The sequence below is a fragment of the Rhinopithecus roxellana genome, chromosome 10 (genome assembly GCF_007565055.1).
Source record: "Rhinopithecus roxellana isolate Shanxi Qingling chromosome 10, ASM756505v1, whole genome shotgun sequence".
In the NCBI taxonomy this organism is placed as follows: Eukaryota; Metazoa; Chordata; class Mammalia; order Primates; family Cercopithecidae; genus Rhinopithecus; species Rhinopithecus roxellana.
Window position 1 is genome coordinate 41,023,517 of NC_044558.1, and position 19,508 is coordinate 41,043,024.

The window sequence follows — 19,508 nt, forward strand, 5'->3', positions numbered from 1 at the left end:
AGCACTAAACATGGAAAGGAACAACCGATAACCGCCACTGCAAAAACATGCCAATTATAAAGACCATCAATGCTAGTAAGAAACTGCATCAACCAACGAGCAAAATAACCAGCTAACATCATAATGACAGCATCAAATTCGTACATAACAACATTAACCTTAAATGTAAATGGGCTAAATGTTCCAATTAATAAAAGACACAGACTGGCAAACTGCATAAAGAGTCAAGACTCATCAGTGTACTGTATTCAGGAGACCCATCTCACGTGCAGAGACAAACATAGGCTCAAAATAAAGGGACAGAGGAAGATCTACCAAGCAAATGGAAAACAAAAAAAAAGCAGGGGTTGCAATCCTAGTCTCTGGTAAAACAGACTTTAAACCAACAAAGATCAGGAGAGACAAAGAAAGCCATTACATACTGGTAAAGGGATCAATTCAACAAGAAGAGCTAACTATCCTAAATATATATGCACCCAATACAGAAGCACCCAGATTCATAAAGCAAGTCCTTAGAGACTTACAAAGAGACTTAGACTCCCACAAAATAATAATGGGAGACTTTAACACCCCACTGTCAACGTTAGACAGATCCACGAAACAGAAAGTTAACAAGGATATCCAGGAATTGAACTCGGCTCATTGAGCACATATACCCTAGAACTTAAAGTATAATAAAATAAATAAATTAATAATAATAATAAAAAACCACCACACACACACACACACACACACACATAAATACCTGGGAATACATCAAACCAAGGGGGCAAAAGATCTCTACAAAGAGAACTATAAAACACTGTTAAATTGTAGATAACACAAAGAAATTTAAAAAATATTTCATGCTCATGGATTGGAAGAATTGACATTGTTAAAACTGGCCATACTGCCCAAAGCAATCTACAGATTCAACACTATTCCTATCAAACTACCAATGTCATTTTTCATGGAACTAAAAAACACTATTTAAAAACTCATATGGAACCACAGAAGAGCCTGAATTGCCAAAGCAATCCTTTGAAAAAAGAAGTCAGAGGTACCATATTACTTGACTTCAATCTATTTTATAAGGTTACAGTAACCAAAACAGCATGGTGCTGGTACAAAAACAGACACATAGACCAATGGAACAGAACAAAATACAGAACCCAGAAATAAAGCCATAGACCTACAGCCATCTGATCTTTGACAAAAATCAACAAAAATAAGCAATGAGGAAATGACTCGTTCAATAAATGGTGCTAGGATAGCTGGCTAGGCATATGCAAAAGAATGAAACTGGAACACCCACCCCCTTCACCATACACAAAAATTAACTCAAGATAGATTAAAGATTTCAATGTAAGACCTTCAGCCATAAGAATCCTAGGAAACACCATTCTGGACATCAGCCTTGGGAAAGAATTACCACCATTCAACCCAGCAATCCCATTACTGGGTATATATCCAAAAGAAAACAAATTGTTCTCCCAAAAAGACACATGCACTCACATGTTCATCCCAGTACTATGCACAATAACAAAGATATGGAATCAACCTAGATAGATGCTCATCAACAGTAGATCAGATAAAGAAAATGTAGTGCATATACACCAAGGAATATTATATAGCCATTTAAAAAGAACAAAATTAATTCCTTTGCTGCAGCATGGATGCAGCTGGAAGCTATTATCCCAAGCAAATTAACATAGGAACAGAAAATCAAGTATCACATATTTTTACTTAGAAGTGGGAGCTAAACACTGGGGACTCATGGACCTAAAGATGGGAAAAACAGAAACTGGGGACTACTGGACAGGAGAGGGGAACAAGGGCTGAAAAACTATTGGGTACTACGCTCAGTACCAGGGTGACAGGATTATTCATATCCCAAACCACAGCACTACACAATATACCCAGGTAATAAACCTGTACATATATATACCCCCTAAATTTAAAATAAAAGTTGAAAAAAATTTTAACAAGTGAGAGAAGATCCTGAAGTATTTTCAAAGAATTGTAATAGGAGTAATAGGAGATGAAACATAACTTTTCAAGTATGATCTTGAAGACAAAGTACAATCAAAGCAATGGCTACCAAGAAGTGGAAGTGGTCCAGTCAAAGCAAAAGTGGCAACAATCTTCTAGATGCTCAAGGCATTTTGCTGGTTGATGTTCTGGAGGGCCAAAGAATGGTAACGTCTGCTTACTATTAAGAGTGTTTTGAGAAAGTTAGTCAAAGTTATAGCAGAAAGATGCCCAAGAGAGCTTCACCAGAGTCCTTCTCCACCACAACAATGTTCCTGCTCATTCCTCTCATCAAGGGCAATTTTGTGAGTTTCCATGAAAAACCATTAGGTATACACCTTGCAATCCTTATTTGGCTCCTTCAGATTTGTTGGCAATCTTAAAAAAATATTTAAAAAGCATCCATTTTTCTTCAGCTAATAATGTAAAAAAGACTGCACTGACATGGTTAAATTCCCAGCACCCTCAGTTCTTTAAGGATGAACTAAATGGCTGGTATTATCCCTAATAAAAGTGTCTTCAACTTGATAGAGCTTATGTTGAGAAGCAAAATAAAATTTATAGTTTTATCTCATATAAAAAGTTGTTAATGTTTACAAATGTCTTTGGGGTACATTCCATCAATACCGAATTTATTGAGCGTTTTTAGCATGAAGGGCTGATTGTATATTTAGAAAACCCCATTGTCTCAGCCCAAAATCTCCTTAAGCTGATAAGCAACTTCAGCAAAGTCTCAGGATACAAAATTAATGTGCAAAAATCACAAGCATTCTTATACACCAGTAACAGACAAGCAGAGAGCCAATTCAGGAATGAACTTCCATTCACAATTGCTTCAAAGAGAATAAAATACCTAGGAATCCAACTGACAAGGGATGTAAAGGACCTCTTCAAGGAGAACTACAAACCACTGCTCAGTGAAATCAAAGAGGACACAAACAAATGGAAGAACATACCATGCTCATGGATAGGAAGAATCAGTATCGTGAAAATGGCCATACTGCCCAAGGTTATTTATAGATTCAATGCCATCCCCATCAAGCTACCAATGAGTTTCTTCACAGAATTGGAAAAAACGGCTTTAAAGTTCATATGGAACCAAAAAAGAGCCCGCATTGCCAAGACAATCCTAAGTCAAAAGGACAAAGCTGGAGGCATCACGCTACCTGACTTCAAACTATACTACAAGGCTACAGTAACCAAAACAGCATGGTACTGGTACCAAAACAGAGCTATAGACCAATGGAACAGAACAGAGTCCTCAGAAATAATACCACACATCTACAGCCATCTGATCTTTGACAAACCTGAGAGAAACAAGAAATGGGGAAAGGATTCCCTATTTAATAAATGGTGCTGGGAAAATTGGCTAGCCATAAGTGGAAAGCTGAAACTGGATCCTTTCCTTACTCCTTATACGAAGATTAATTCAAGATGGATTAGAGACTTAAATGTTAGACCTAATACCATAAAAACCCTAGAAGAGTGGCCGGGCGCGGTGGCTCAAGCCTGTAATCCCAGCACTTTGGGAGGCCGAGACGGGCGGATCACGAGGTCAGGAGATCGAGACCATCCTGGCTAACGCAGTGAAACCCCGTCTCTACTAAAAAATACAAAAAACTAGCCGGGCGAGGTGGCGGGCGCCTGTAGTCCCAGCTACTCGGGAGGCGGAGGCAGGAGAATGGCGTAAACCCGGGAGGCGGAGCTTGCAGTGAGCTGAGATCCGGCCACTGCACTCCAGCCTGGGCGACAGAGCGAGACTCCGTCTCAAAAAAAAAAAAAAAAAAAAACCCTAGAAGAAAATCTAGGTAGTACCATTCAGGACATAGGCATGGGCAAGGACTTCATGTCTAAAACACCAAAAGCAACGGCAGCAAAAGCCAAAATTGACAAATGGGATCTCATTAAACTAAAGAGCTTCTGCACAGCAAAAGAAACTACCATCAAAGTGAACAGGCAACCTACAGAATGGGAGAAAATTTTTGCAACCTACTCATCTGACAAAGGGCTAATATCCAGAATCTACAAAGAACTCAAACAAATTTACAAGAAAAAAACAACCCCATCAAAAAGTGGGCAAAGGATATGAACAGACATTTCTCAAAAGAAGACATTCATACAGCCAACAGACACATGAAAAAATGCTCATCATCACTGGCCATCAGAGAAATGCAAATCAAAACCACAATGAGATACCATCTCACACCAGTTAGAATGGCAATCATTAAAAAATCAGGAAACAACAGTTGTTGGAGAGGATGTGGAGAAATAGGAACACTTTTACACTGTTGGTGGGATTGTAAACTAGTTCAACCATTATGGAAAACAGTATGGCAATTCCTCAAGGATCTAGAACTAGATGTACCATATGACCCAGCCATCCCACTACTGGGTATATACCCAAAGGATTATAAATTATTCTACTACAAAGACACATGCACACGTATGTTTATTGCGGCACTATTCACAATAGCAAAGACTTGGAATCAACCCAAATGTCCATCTGTGACAGACTGGATTAAGAAAATGTGGCACATATACACCATGGAATACTATGCAGCCATAAAAAAGGATGAGTTTGCGTCCTTTGTAGGGACATGGATGCAGCTGGAAACCATCATTCTTAGCAAACTATCACAAGAAGAGAAAACCAAACACCGCATATTTTCACTCATAGGTGGGAACTGAACAATGAGATCACTTGGACTCGGGAAGGGGAACATCACACACTGGGGCCTATCATGGGGAGAGGGGAGGGGGGAGGGATTGCATTGGGGAGTTATACATGATATAAATGATGAATTGATGGGTGCTGACGAGTTGATGGGTGCAGCACACCAACATGGCACAAATATACATATGTAACAAACCTGCACGTTATGCACATGTACCCTAGAACTTAAAGTATAATTAAAAAAAAAAAAAAAAAAAACAAATGTCTTTGGCTACAGTTAGTAGAACCAATGCTGAATAGGGTTAGCGCAAATATGTGTTTTCCAATGACTCTCTTTGCAAGCTATCCTACTGGGCTTTATTTTCTAAGTCATTTCATTTTCTTTCCTTTTTTTTTGAGATGGAGTCTCCTTCTGTTGCCCAGGCTAGAGTGCAGTGGCGCAATCTCGGCTCACTGCAAGCTCCACCTCCCGGGTTCACGCCATTCTCCTGCCTCAGCCTCCCAAGCAGCTGGGACTACAGGTGCCTGCCCCCATGCTCGGCTAGTTTTTTGTACTTTTAGTAGAAAAGGGGTTTCACCGTGTTAGCCAGGATGGTCTCAATCTCCTGACCTCATGATCCACCCGCCTCGGCCTCCCAAAGTGCTGGGATTACAGGCACGAGCCACCACGCCCAGCTCATTTTAAGAAAAATAAAAGTTGAAAATAACCTCTTACAGCAGATTTCACCTTTTAATGAATGTAAGAATCAACAAGTTTGCTGAAAATGCATATTCCCAAACCTCAACATAATAATTTGATTTCAGCAGATCTGGAGTAGAGTGCAAGGATCTACACTTAACAACAATGCACTAAAGCCCAACTTCCTCCTGAGAATTCCACTAAAAGCTGCTCTTCAGCAATATCCTATGGAAGGCCAATCAGCTAAATGACTACATCATAATCTCTGGCCTCCCTGTACCTGAAAATAAGTGACCACATGCTTGGCCCCCCTACACACACAGTATGGATTTGTTGCTGGGAAGTGGTTGTCCACCCAGGGATTACAATACCCAGCCACCATACATCTAGGTATCGGCATGAAAGAGGTTCACACCAATAGAATGTGAGCAAAAGTGGTGTGTATCATATATAAGCCAAGGGTTTTTAGAAGCTGTACCTTCTCTAAGCTGTCTTTCCCTTTTGTCTCATTGGTTAGATACAAATAACAATAAAACCCTAAGACATTACAAAGGCCCCAAACAGAGGAGAAACAAATCTCTGAATTACTTCACAGAGAACAGCCTACCAACTATGAACATTTGCTTCAGAGTGTTAAATGAATAAAAATGAACTTCTATTAGGTAAAGTCACGAAATTTGGGGGTTACTTTAAGCATCATCCTAATATATCAGGCATTTGTGTATATAAACAACTGTTTAACTGCATATACATGTATATATTCATTTAATCAACAAAATGTATTCAAAATCCATTATATGCTCAAAATATAATCATGAGCAAAAACATATGCAATTCTTATCCTCATGAATCTCAGAATTATTAAAGCATGTGTGTATAAATGTAGGTTTTTCTATGTGGAGTACTTGAACGGGGTAGGGTAGACAATGAAATAATATAAATGAGTAAGTAGAACTTTCACTTCCAACTAAGATAGAGGAACAGGGATTAGATTTACCACCTGTCTGACACAATTAAAACTCTGAAAAAATATATGGAACAACAATGTGAAGCATTTGATATTAGGCAATAAAAGACAGTGATCCCCAGAAATGAAAAATAAAAGGTGTACCCCAGATTTGCCCCAGCTTATTATCTGAAGAGATGAAATAGTTATTAGAAACAAAACATTTATTAAACTGTATCAAACATATTAAGCAAAGTATAAAAAAGATCCAAATCAAACTTTGAGATGAAAACTACAATATCTAGTTTAAAAATATACTGTATGAGATTAACAGATTAGATATTTCAGAAGAAAAGAGTAGTGACTTTGAACACATAGCAATAGAAACTATCCACAATGTAACAGAGAGAGGAAAAAAGGATTTTAAAATGAAAGACTATAACACCAGTGAGCTGTGAGATAAGTTTAAGCCATCTAATGTACACATAATAGGAATCCAGAGGAAAGAAGAGACAGAGGAAGAATGGAAAACTTTTTGAAGATATAAAGGTCAAAATTTCCCAAATTTTATGAAAACTAACAACCTACAGCTTCAAGAAGCTCAACAAATCCCAAGCATAAGAAAGCTGAAGAAAACTACACCAAAGCAAATCATAATCACATTGCTTATGCCAGTGAAAGAGGACTCTCATAAGCAGCCAGAGAGAAAAGACCTAATATGAAGAGGAACAAAGGTAAGGGTAACAGCAGACTTCTTGTGAGAAACAATGTACATGCTTGAAGACACTGAAGAAACATCTTTACAGTACTGAAAGAAAAAAAAATGATCAATCTTAAATTCTTTACTCAGTGAAAATATCTTTCAAAACACAGACATATGAAAGCTAAAAGAATTTATCACCATCAAACATGCACAACAAAAATGTAAAAGGATGTCCCTTAAGCCAAAGGAAAAATGATACCAGTTGGAAATCTGGATCCACATGAAATAAATACCAAAGGAATGAACACACAGATGCCCATGTAGCCAACATTTCTGGTGTTTATCTATGTAAAGAAATATAATGATTCTTTGCTATTATTTAAATCTCTTTAAAAGATAATACTGTTTAATGCAAAAAAATAGCGTCTTGTGGGTTTAAACACACAAAGAAGTAAAACATACAACAACTATTGTACAAAAACTGGGAGGGGAAAATAAAAGTATACTTTTGTAAGGTCTGTACACCAGATATAAAGTAATATATCGCCGGAAGGTAGACAAGTGATAAGTTAAATATGTCTACTATAAACCCTAAAACAATCACTAAATTAACACAACAAAGATAAAAGAAAGCCACAGGAAGATGAAATTGTTTTAAAAGTATAGAATTAATTCAAAAGAAAGGATTCAAAAAGGAAAAAGGAACAAATGAGACAAATGGAAAACAAACAGTAACATGGTAAATTTAAACCAAACTGTATCATTATCCATTAAATGTAAATAGTCTAAACACCAATTAAAAGACAGAGATAATTACAAAGGATCAAAAGAACAAGACCTAACTATACACTATCTATAAGAAACTGGTATTAAATAGGAAGACACAAACAGTTAACCAAGTAAGTAAAAAGTATAGAAAATGGCCTCTCAAGATAATAGGACTAAAGAAAATGGCTGTTGACATAGTTTTGATTCACAAGTTGTCACAATTCAGGAAGTATTTTTATATTCAAGAATCCTTTTCAAGCCTTGAGATCTAAGTAAATATTAATACTATCTTATACTCTTCATAAAAGTCACCACATATATGTGTTCACACAACAACATTTCAATTATCTCAACAGTATCTCTAAATATAGCAAATTAAGAGATGTCAAAAGAAATTCTCAAGTGAGCTAAGAGATTAGCAATCTGTTCTGATCAATAACCACGTGTTCTCAAAGATGGATATATATACATTCAAAATTTTACCTCTATATAATGTGTGATTTTACTAAAATACTATCTATTAAGACAACAAAGTCTGAGCCAGATGACAGAAACAAAATGCAACCACATCTCACCACATCCTTTTCCTTTGGGAAGGAACTGAGGATTAAAAAAATGAATATACTATGCTCATGAGAGACAAGTATGCTAGGGAAAGGGTGGGAATACATGTTTGTGAAATGTCACAGTAGACTGGAAATTACACCTATAAATGTTTGCCCTACCTTCTCAATTTTCTAAATGTGAATTGGTATTTCACCTAGGTTGTCAGGTTTATATATGCAGTTTTTCATATTATTCCATTATACTTTTGATCTGAGTCTCCAGCGACATCCTGCATTTCACTCCTGCTACTGATAATCTGTCTTCTTTTTGTGAGTCTTGCTAGAGGTTTGCAATTTTATTAATCTTCTTGAAGAACCAACATTTTGTCTCATCCATTTTCTCTATCTTTTCTGTTATCAATTTCATTGATTTTTGCTCTTTATTATTTCCTTCCTTCTACTTGCTCTGGTTTTACTTTGCTCTTCTTTTTACAGGTTCTTAAAGTGGGAGCTTAGATTGTCCATTTGAGACTTTTCCTGTTTTCTAATGTATGCATTTCATTCTATAAATTTCCCTCTGAAATTTAACTGCAGACTCAGAAAAAGAATAAGATATGGCCACAAGTTTGGAAATAAATAGCAAAAACTTTAAAGATGACCAAATGGGAAACACAACAATTTACCATGAAAAGAAAATTATCCAAGGTAAGATATAGAAAATATTCAAACTCAGCTTAAACTCCTCAAAACAAAATGACTTAGTCTGAATGACTTCAAGTAAATAACCATTTAGTCAGCCATGTAATAAGGAGGGAAAACCCTGCATGTGGAATATGGCCCACTCAATCTGCATTACAGATAATACAAGACAGGGAGCAGGCAATGCAGTGGGGCACAGAAGAGTTAACAGAACCACATTTTTCCAGTTAGTAGTCTTAAATGAACTTCTTTACTACTCAACCAATTTCACGGATTCCTAAATGCTGCCTAACGGGAGCTGAGGCTGGGCATATGTGAAGGATAAATGCACAACTGTCATGAATTCATTTCTGTAGGTTACCCCACCCCATGGATATATACTAATTTCTAATATATGGAAGAATAAAATATCTTCTTTCTTACCCTCTGAGCTTTTGCGAGTTCTTCTTTTAATCGTTCATAGCCCTTTTCTCTAACTTCCAAAACAGATGGGCTTCGTAAACGAGACAGACTATCAGTACTCAACCCAAAAATATCATCACTGCCATCGCAAGCCTCTGTTATAGTAGCACCCTGTAAAAACTCTCTCTCTGCCTTATAGTTGTCCTTTCTTGTAGTTAATTTAGTTAATCCAGCTGTGACTCCAGAGGTAGAACAAGGTGCTGGGTCTGTAACATGAAAGCTGTAAAGGAGAAAGACAATTTTCAGAAAATATCAGCATATGCTCCAATAGAACTGGCTTAAAACACAGCTCTAGAACTGTACTACCCAATTTGGTAGCTTCCATATTTAAATAAATAGCACGTCCTCAGTCATAGCCACATTTCAAGTGCTCAGTAGCTACATGTGGTTAATATCTATCATTCATATTAGACAGCACAAAAAATAGAACATTTTCATCAACAGAGAAAGTTCTACAGGACGGTGCTACTCAAGAGCAGGGGTTAACAAATTACAGCCTGCAGCCTAAACCAAGCCTTCCACCTGTTTTTATAAGGCATCAATGAGCAAAGTACAGTTTTTGCAATTTCAGATAGTTGAAAAGAAATCTTTAAAAGAGTATTTTGTGACAAATGAAAATTAAATGAAATTCAAAATTCTGTATCTATATATGAAGTTTTATTGGAACACAGCCACTCTAATTCATTTACATACTGCCTATGGCTGCTTTCAAACTCTAAAGGCAGTGTTGAGTAGCTGCAACAGAGACTGTATGGCTAGCAAAGCCTAAAATACTATCTGGTCCTTCACATAAAAAGTTTGTCAACCCTGTTCTAGAACATTATCATGTATTTCTTTACATAGGCACACTTAAGTTATTCAAATTTTCTAAAAATAGTAAAACTTAAAATACAGTAACTAAGCAAACTGTCCATTAAAAAAAAAAAATCCAAAATAAGTGATTTACTTATTTCCTACCTGATACTAGATATTTCCGCACAATTTAAACGTCTGGGGGATGAATACACAGGTTGTGTAGGAAGTTCAGAAACATCTAATGCATTTGCCTGAATAGGTACAGAGGATAAAGCTGAAGGGTGTGGCCGGTAGATGACACTTGGTGAGGTAATCTGCTCTTGAGTTTCCGATTCATACACACCAAGAAGGTCCGGAGAAGTAGGTGAAGCAAGGTTTACTTCATGGAAGCCTTCCAAGGGATCATTAGCCATAGCAAAAGCCTCATCATAAGATAACCTATGTTAAAAAAAAAATCAGATACTTATTTTTAAATAACATTTAAAACTAAATTAAAATGTATAAATTATAAAATGTGTTTAACAGTCCATTGTAAATTACAAGCTTACAATAAAAGAGCCTTTTAAAAAAACCACTATCACATGGTGGTATATGCCTGTAGTACCAGCTGCTCAGGAAGATGAGGTGGGAGGATTGCTTGAGCCCAAATGGAGGCTGCAGTGAGCCGTGATCACAACCCTGCACTCCAGCCTAGGTGACAGGGCAAGACCTTGTGTCCACTCAAAAAACAAAAACAAACCACCACAATCACTTAACATTTACTAAGCGATCTCAGAGTATAACTACTATAAAAGGCAAACAATCTGATTTAGAAGAAACCTGAAAGTGATAAGCAATTCTGTTAGAGTGAGAATAATCAATTAGTATGAGGAATGAATAAAAATTGGCTTAATTTTAAAAAATATTTTAAAATTATTAAATGTTTACATTAAAATAAATTCTCTCAGTATACTATTTAAATATGAAAATACTAAAAACAAAATCTAACAGTATTATGCAATCTTAGATTCAATAACAATTATACTATGCTGTGAAACTCTTAAAACAATTTTTTTAACAGAGAACATTGTATTTATCATGTACAACACGTTTGAAGGCACATACACATTGTGAAATGGCTAACTAGCTAATTAACAAATCATTACCTCATGCCATTATTTTGTGATGAGAACACTCAACATCTACTCTGCATTTTTCAAGTATTTACAATATATCATCAGGAATTACAGTCATCTCGCTGTACCACAGATCTCTCGAATACATATTTAACTTTGTGATTATACATGACTTTGGTTAGAGTAGAAAGGCAGTAAAGACACACACTCTCTCATACCTGTCACCCAGATTATGAAACTGTTAACATTTTTGAGCCATTTGAGAATGTTCAGACATAATGCCCACTTAATATCTCAATGTATACATATACACTGTGTGTGTGTGAATCTGTGTATGTGTGTATCCTAAGTACAAGGACATTCTCCTATCTAACCACAAAATCATCATCAAAATCTGGAAGTTAACATTGATCAAAATTACCATCTAATCAACAGGCCCCATTCAAATTTCACTAATTGTTCCAACAATATCCTTTATATGTACAGGATCCAATCCTGGATAATGTGTTTCATTTCTATAAGCCTTAAATTTCTCCTCTGATGAGATTAGAATGGTGATAACACTAGCCTCTCCCTTGTCCTGGTTGCCGTGAGGATTGGAGACAATCCATGTAAAGTATTTTGTAGAGTACTATGTACCTGACACACAGCATGGCCTCAATAAACATGAATTATCATAGCACAGGCACTAACAATACCACATATGCTTCAGGTTCTCCATAAGCAAAAAACAGTTCATGTAACTATTCAATTACATCACAAAGTTTACATGGAAACTAACAAGTGAACCACTCAAGTTTTTCCTCTGAAGATTTCAAAGCTAAATGGTATCTTACAAATTCTTTATTGATTTTCCACTGTCTGCTGGATAGAGACCAAACTTGTTAGCCAAAAAAATAAGGTCTTCTAGGATCTGAACCCAATCTCTCTTTCCAATTTTTTTTCCTTCCTATGATAGCACTTAGACAGTTGTGGATAATATCTTCCCAGAACTTAAAAAATGCCAAACAGGCCAGGCTTGGTGGCTCACACCTATAATCCCAGCACTTTGGGAGGCCGAGGTGGGTGGATTGAGGTCAGAAGTTCAAAACCAGCCTGGCCAACATGGTGAAACCCTGTCTCTACTAAAAATACAAAAATTAGCTGGGCATGGTGGCCCATGCCTGTAATCCCAGCTACTCAGGAGGCTGAGGCAGGAGAATCGTTTGAACCCCAGGAGGCGGAGGTGGCAGTGAGCTGAAACACTGTACTTCAGCCTGGGCAACAGACTGAGATTCCACCTCAAAAAAAAAAAAAAAAAAAAGCCAAACAAAACAACATAGCACATCATTTCTTCCAAAAGATAGAGAAGTATTCATTTGTTAAACTAGCTGAAAAATTTAACTCTCAAATCCTTAATAAAAAGTGTTAAAAATAATCCAAGTAGAGAAAAAAAATAAAAAAGATTTCAGTAAAATTGAAAGAGATCAAACTCAGTATCATTTCAAAATTACAAATTAGGGGGGAGAGGGGAGGGATAGCATTAGGAGACATACCTAATGTAAACGATGAGTTAATGCGTGCAGCACACCAACATGGCACATGTATACATATGTAACAAACCTGCACGTTGTGCACATGTACCCTAGAACTTAAAAGTATAACAAAAGAAAAGCCCAACATTAAAAAAAAAAAATACAAATTAGTATGTGTCACAGACTTTCCAGCATATAGACAACCCAAAGTGCAACAACTCAATCTACAAATGACAAATTTCAAATCCAATAAGCTATTTATTAATAGTAAGTGGTTTATTCTTCAAAACGAAACTAGTCCTTGTTTTTTTCACATAAAATATTCACTGTGCCAAATGAAAGATGAGATTAATAAGGAATGTAAGGTGTTTAATACTCCATTAAAATTTATTGTTTTTTCAACCCAAAGAACTTTCATTTTTTATTCATAATCCATATACCTACATATACCAAGAAAACAGCTATATTCAAAGTACATAATTCATTTTCACTTGAATATAGTTCAGGCAAGTACACTAACCAATTCATTACCATAAAAAAACCTTTGTATTAGGTTTGCATTCAACTTTGACATTTTAATCAGTAACTATTTATGATTCTTTCTTCTATCCTATGTACTATGAATTCACCTCTCTATATCCTGAAGGTTCGCTGAATCATAAAATGTAAAAGCATTTGCATTTCTGGAAATACAAAACAGTACAAATCCTATGAAGGAAAATTTAGCAATAACTACAAAATGACATTAAACCTGTGACCAAGCATGCCACTCCTGGGGCTTTATCCTAAAGATAAACTGGCAACATGAAAAGCAGCACTCTTTGTAATAGCAAAACACTGATTTAATGAACCAGGGTACATCCTCATAATGAAGCACTGCACAGATGTAAAATACATATCCATATATCCCTATGAAGTGACCTTGAAGATATACCAGTAAGTTAAAAAAGCAGGATAAATAACAGTAAACTACCTTTTATCTAAAAAAGGAGAATAAAAATATAAATATATATACATATATATACACATATATATGTGTGTGTATATATATCTTTTTATAATGGAAAGGCTGGGTTCAGTGGCTCACACCTGTAATCCCAAAAACTTGACACACAGAGGCAGGAGGCCAGCTTGTGGCCAAGACTTAAAGACCAGCCTGGGCAACATAGTGAGACCTTGTCTTTATGAAAAGTTGTAAAATTAGCTGGGTGTGATGGTGCAGGCCTATAGTCCCAACCACTTGGAAAGTTAAGATGGGAGGATGGCTTGAGCTGAGGCATCTGAGGTTACAGTGAGCTTTGATCATACCACTGCACTCCAGCCTGGGTGAAAGAGCAAGACCCTGTCTCCAAAAAAAAAAAAAAAAAAAAAGGAAAAAATGGTTACCTACAGAAGGAGAGAAGACACAGTGAAAAATATGAAAGCTAGACTTTTTTCTAAAAGTATCTTACTTTACAGATTTGATTTTGAGCTTGCAACTATGTAAACAATAAAAATTAAAGTTTAAAAAAGAACCCCTAAACATAAAGCAAATAAACTTGTGTATTGAGATGGTAGCTTAACCACACAGAAATGAACTACATCAAGTGATTTTAAAACACAATAGAAATATATATCCCTAATGGAATGTATTCTAAAAGCAAAAGGAAGTGAAAAAAGTCATAAACTATTTTCAATGTTAATAATAGTAGCAATATTGATACTGTTATTCTGAAACTTTGTATAAGATGAAGCAAATAAGCTATGCTAATGTCATTTGGAACTAAGATTTTCAGCATATTAGAAAAAATACAAATACAAAATCAAAGAATTTAAATCCTAGAGGCCTAAATTTGGCTCAGAAACACCAGAAAAAAAATTCTAACTTTATCCAATGAAAAGGCATAGCAACACTGACCAATTCAGGAGCAATAAGCACCCATGTGCTCAGAGTAATACTATGTCCTCCAAAAAGGAACACAGGCTCCCTGGGAAAATGGCTGATTCCAGCCTGGGACAGAAACGGACGAAAGTACCCTGGAACATCTTGTTATACCAGAAAGCAAGTACACTATCAAAAACCACTGGACTGATATCAAAAGGACTCCCACTAACCAAAAACAGGACAATCTGAACATCAAAAAGGATAATATCTGCAAAGAACCGAAAGGCAAATATTTTTAAATCCATTAGGTCATAATGACACTAAAAATAAAGCAAAGTACCTCACTGGCCTTCTTTGATCAATGCTATGGAACCAATTCATTATTTTCAAAACTGGTAAATAAAATGAAAGAATGAAGTATTTTATCTGGCTTTCCTGTACATCAAGGAACTGAACAGCTCATGAGAAAGAGTTCTTTTTAGCAGAATTCCATTTAATAAATATAACTTTGGAATCCTAATGAAATAATGGATTTAGGGCGGTAATTATTAAAATAGCTATTAAAACTGTAAGGTAAAAGGGTGTTTGAGGAACTTTATAGTTAATCAATCAGAACAACAGTACGGGAACTCACTGATCACATCTTGTCACAAAACGGGAGACAATCTAACATTATGTATATTATGTGGCAAATAAGAAATGATCATCACTGCCATTAATGAAGCATTCTGGCCCCTCTAAAAAAAAAAAGAAGACCCCAAACCAAACAAGCCTCTTGATGGTCATCAGTTTACAGTAAATACAGAGGAGAAAGGAACATGTTAAATAACACCACAGGGACAAAAACAGCAAAATCTAGACTTTGGGAAACTCTCATCATAAACAAACCAGCTGGTTTTTCCAATAAACTGTAAAAAAAAAAAAAAAAAAAAAAAGAGGTAGAGGAAATTTATAGACTTAAGAGAAATAACTAAACACAATCTGTGGGCCTTGTTTGGATTCTTCTTTGAATAAACCAACTGTAAAAACAAATTAAGTTATTAGGAATTATAGTTAATTTTAGGGATAATAATAGTATAATGGTTATAATTTTAAAATCCTTATCTTTTAAAGATACACACTGAAGTATTTATAGATGAAATAAGGTTACTTGGATTTGCTTCAAAATAATCCAGGGAGAGAGGAAGGAAGGGAACAGGGAGCCAAGGAGCCAAGTCATTCAACTACCAGTCCCAGTCTCACAGGAAGTTAAGGTGGCTCCTCCCATAACAGCTAGTATTTGTTGGGCACTTACTAAAATATTAAATATAGTGCATCTATGCCTGAGGAAACTGTAGCTTAGAGTAGTCAAAATTAAAGCCTACCATTATTACATTCTACCATCCAAGCTCTTAACCACCACGACACACCTACTACTACAAGCAGAACTGCTTTGCCACTCCATTGTTCCACTGTTCTAGTGAAAATGTTTCTCTTAGTTTTGAATTAAAATCCATCACGCCTGCAACATTAACCCTATTTTTCCCCACATATAAACACAGTATTTCAGCCATTCTTTCAGCAAGTATTAACTAATGACTTACTCTGTATCAGGCTCTGGGGAAAGATGAAAAATCTACTCTCCCTTCAGACAGCCTAACAGAGTAGGAAACTGACAAGTAGAGGCAATGATACGTGATAAATGCCACAGAAGACGCAAACAAACTCAGAGACCACACAGGAAGGACAAATAAATCAGAGGCAAAGGATTCTCGAAAAAATAAAGCCAAAGGAAAGATCCAAACAAGGAGTAGGAAATGAGAAAGACAAAACCTCTGTAAGGGATATCCAGACATATCTATCGTGTGAAAGCAAAGCATTTATACGAAACACAGATACTTCATTAGCTGCGGCACAAGCTATGAATATAAAGTACAAGTCTCCAAGAGAGGCAAGTTTGAATCCTGTTTCTGTTAAATTACTGAGACAATCTGAGGCTAGGTTCTCCCATCTGGAAATCTGTGCCCTGGTTTTGCTACCTAACAGAATGAAAATTAAAAGGGATAATACTATGTAACAGCGGTCCTCAACCTTTTTGGCCCCAGGGACCAGTTTCATGGAAGACAATTTTTCCACAGACAGGGCAGAGGGTGGGAGGGGATGGTTTTGGGATGAAACTGTTCCACCTCCGATCATCAGGCATTAGATTCTCTTAAGAATCATGCAACCTAGATCCCTCGCATGTGCAGTTCACAATACGGTTCGCACTCCTATGAGAATCTAATGCAGCTGCTGAACTGACAGGAGGTGGAGCTCAGGTGGGAATGCTCACCTGTCCGCCACTTACCTTCTGCCACTTACCTCCTGCTGTGTGGCCCAATTCTTAACAGGCCACAGACCACTTTTGGTCCACAGCCCAGGGACTGGGGACCCCTGCTATGTAGCACTTAGGACAATGCCTCTGAGCAGTGCTTCTAACCTACAATGTTTTCCTTCTGGGGGATATATTTAAACACTGTCTAAATTCAAGTCACTTCTGAAAAGGAGATTATTTTGAGGTTAAATGTAATCCCTTTTTCAAGCACGTGAAATTTCCATAAAATATAATTTAGCTGGTAATGAGTTTCCAATCTCAGTGGTCTGAAAATCTTTTGCCCTTTAAATATATAGAAGCTTTAAGATTTATTTCACATGCAACGTCTTTATAAGAGCAAAATAAACTACTATTTTTAAGCAGTAGTATCTTTTGCATTAAGCAATGAGTGATTCAAAAAGAACTAATTTCAACTGAAGATTATCCCAGTTAATAAATTAAACTTGTCAAGGATCATGACCAATACGTAAAAAAGATGATCACACTAAATTCTTATTGGTGAAGTACCAACACAACTTGGCTGGCCTTATTACTGAGCTCCAGGTAAAAAAGCCAACTGCAGACCAGAAGAAAAAGTTGATCAAAACAATTTGCTTCTGATCCCCAATATGCATTTCCTGTTAATTTTTCTTTCTCGAAGTCAGTACTATCACAGCAAAAACAATGCCAATCTTTACTGAAGGTTAACTATGTGTCAGATAGTGGTGCTAAGAATTTCATACATATTACCTCATTTAATAAATGCCTAGAAAGATCCTAATAACTTCTTATGAAATTTATTTATTCTAATTAAAGCGAATTTTTTAAATGTTTCTTGAAAACAAAAGGTATCCCTAGGACAACTCAAGAAATTAGGATTAATGGGAAAATATTTTCAGTGAAACATCTGAAGAACATGAATAAAATGAATATACGTATTTTAAATGAAATCTAGCAACTTGATTTATATCAGTAGTCCAAAAGAAAAAATAAAATCCATTTTTCCATAAAATGCACATTCCCCTAATTTGGACTTACCTTGACAAATGGGAAACATAGGATTTTAATTTTAGAAATATAAAAACTAAAGCTGTTTTTATCTTTTTTCATATCAATTTAAAGCATGTGAAAATTAAATAATTTGAATTCTATATTTACTAAAATTCCTCAAAGCACTACACTCAGAAAGTAAATCATTTCCAACAAAGGAGGTAATATGGTAACACAGCAGAGTAGAAGCATCACTACCTGAAGAAGAAAGCTAAGGCTCCTGATCAAGCTCTGAGGTCTATCTATGAACCTGGGCAGGTAACTTATCTGAGCCCAAATATCTTCATCTATTTCATTGTAGAACTGGATCAAACAATCCTGGGAGATAAAGGAGTATACTCTTCCACTAGAAGAAAGGCCAATAGGGTAACTTAGCCAGTATTCACCGCCTCACCAAATAGCTTGTACTCTGGAATCAGTCTCAAATCTTGGCTTCACCAGTTACTAATAAAGTGACCTAGGGATCTAAGTCTCAATTTCTCATCTGAAAATGGAGATGACAGGTCAGGCACAGTGGCTCATGCCCTAATTTCAGCACTTTGGAAGGCCAAGACAGGAGAGTTGCTTGAGCCCAAGGAGTTTAAGCAACAACCCAAAGCAATATAGCGAGACCCCATCTCTATAAAAAATTTAAAAATTAGGAGTGGGTGGTGGCATACACCTGTGGTCCCAGCTACTTGGGAGGCTGATGTGGGAGGATAGCCTGAGCCAGGGAGGTTAAGGCTATAGTGAACTGTGATCGTGCCACTGCACTCCAGCCTGGGCAACAAAGAAAGACCCTCTCTCTCTCTCTCTGTCACACACACACACACACACACACACACACACACACACACACACACGGGTAAGGGGAGATAACTGTACTATCTCCTAAGGTAGTCATGAGAATTAGAGGACTTAGCACGGTATCTGGCACTTACCAATTAAGATTGGCTGTTACTATTATAATGATCTCTAGGGCATTTCCTAATACTTGCCAAATATTTCGATCATACGGTATCAGCACAAGCACTATCATTAACAACAAAAGGCAAGGTGTTGAGTTTGGGTTTAAATATAATATTAACAATTAAAAGCTTATTGTTTTGAATGATTTTTCTCAAAAAAAGTAAACATCTATATATTATACTGTAGTACAATTTTGTTTTACTATTATCACAATAATAGAAATTAAATATTCCAAGGCATGTCAAAAGAAAAGGTTTAAAGATTATGTAAGCACTATTTTCCTCTTTCAATTTATTCACAGACAGTTGTGGAAGGGGGGCAGGGAAGAAAGTATAGACACTTTTTAAATTCCCAAATGACTTCTTAATTTAACATGAATTATGAAAGAAACAGTTTCTGAGATT

General features: G+C 36.2%; 1 protein-coding gene across 7 annotated transcripts in view; it reads right to left on the reverse strand.

Annotated features, from left to right (window-relative positions):
- Nucleotides 1–19,508, reverse strand: part of RAB3IP (RAB3A interacting protein) — a 67,564-nt gene that overhangs the window by 39,452 nt on the left and 8,604 nt on the right. For 6 of the 7 annotated variants that reach the window (XM_030939605.1, XM_030939604.1, XM_010358725.2 and 3 more), the window contains exons 2-3: nucleotides 10,444–10,719; nucleotides 9,448–9,706 (exon numbers count right to left, since the gene is read on the reverse strand). In XM_030939605.1, the coding sequence (XP_030795465.1) occupies nucleotides 9,448–9,706; nucleotides 10,444–10,694 (510 nt within the window). In that variant the 5' untranslated portion in view covers nucleotides 10,695–10,719. Of the gene's footprint in view, nucleotides 1–9,447; nucleotides 9,707–10,443; nucleotides 10,722–19,508 lie in introns of those variants that run through there. The other variant, XM_030939606.1, reaches the window with a different exon arrangement.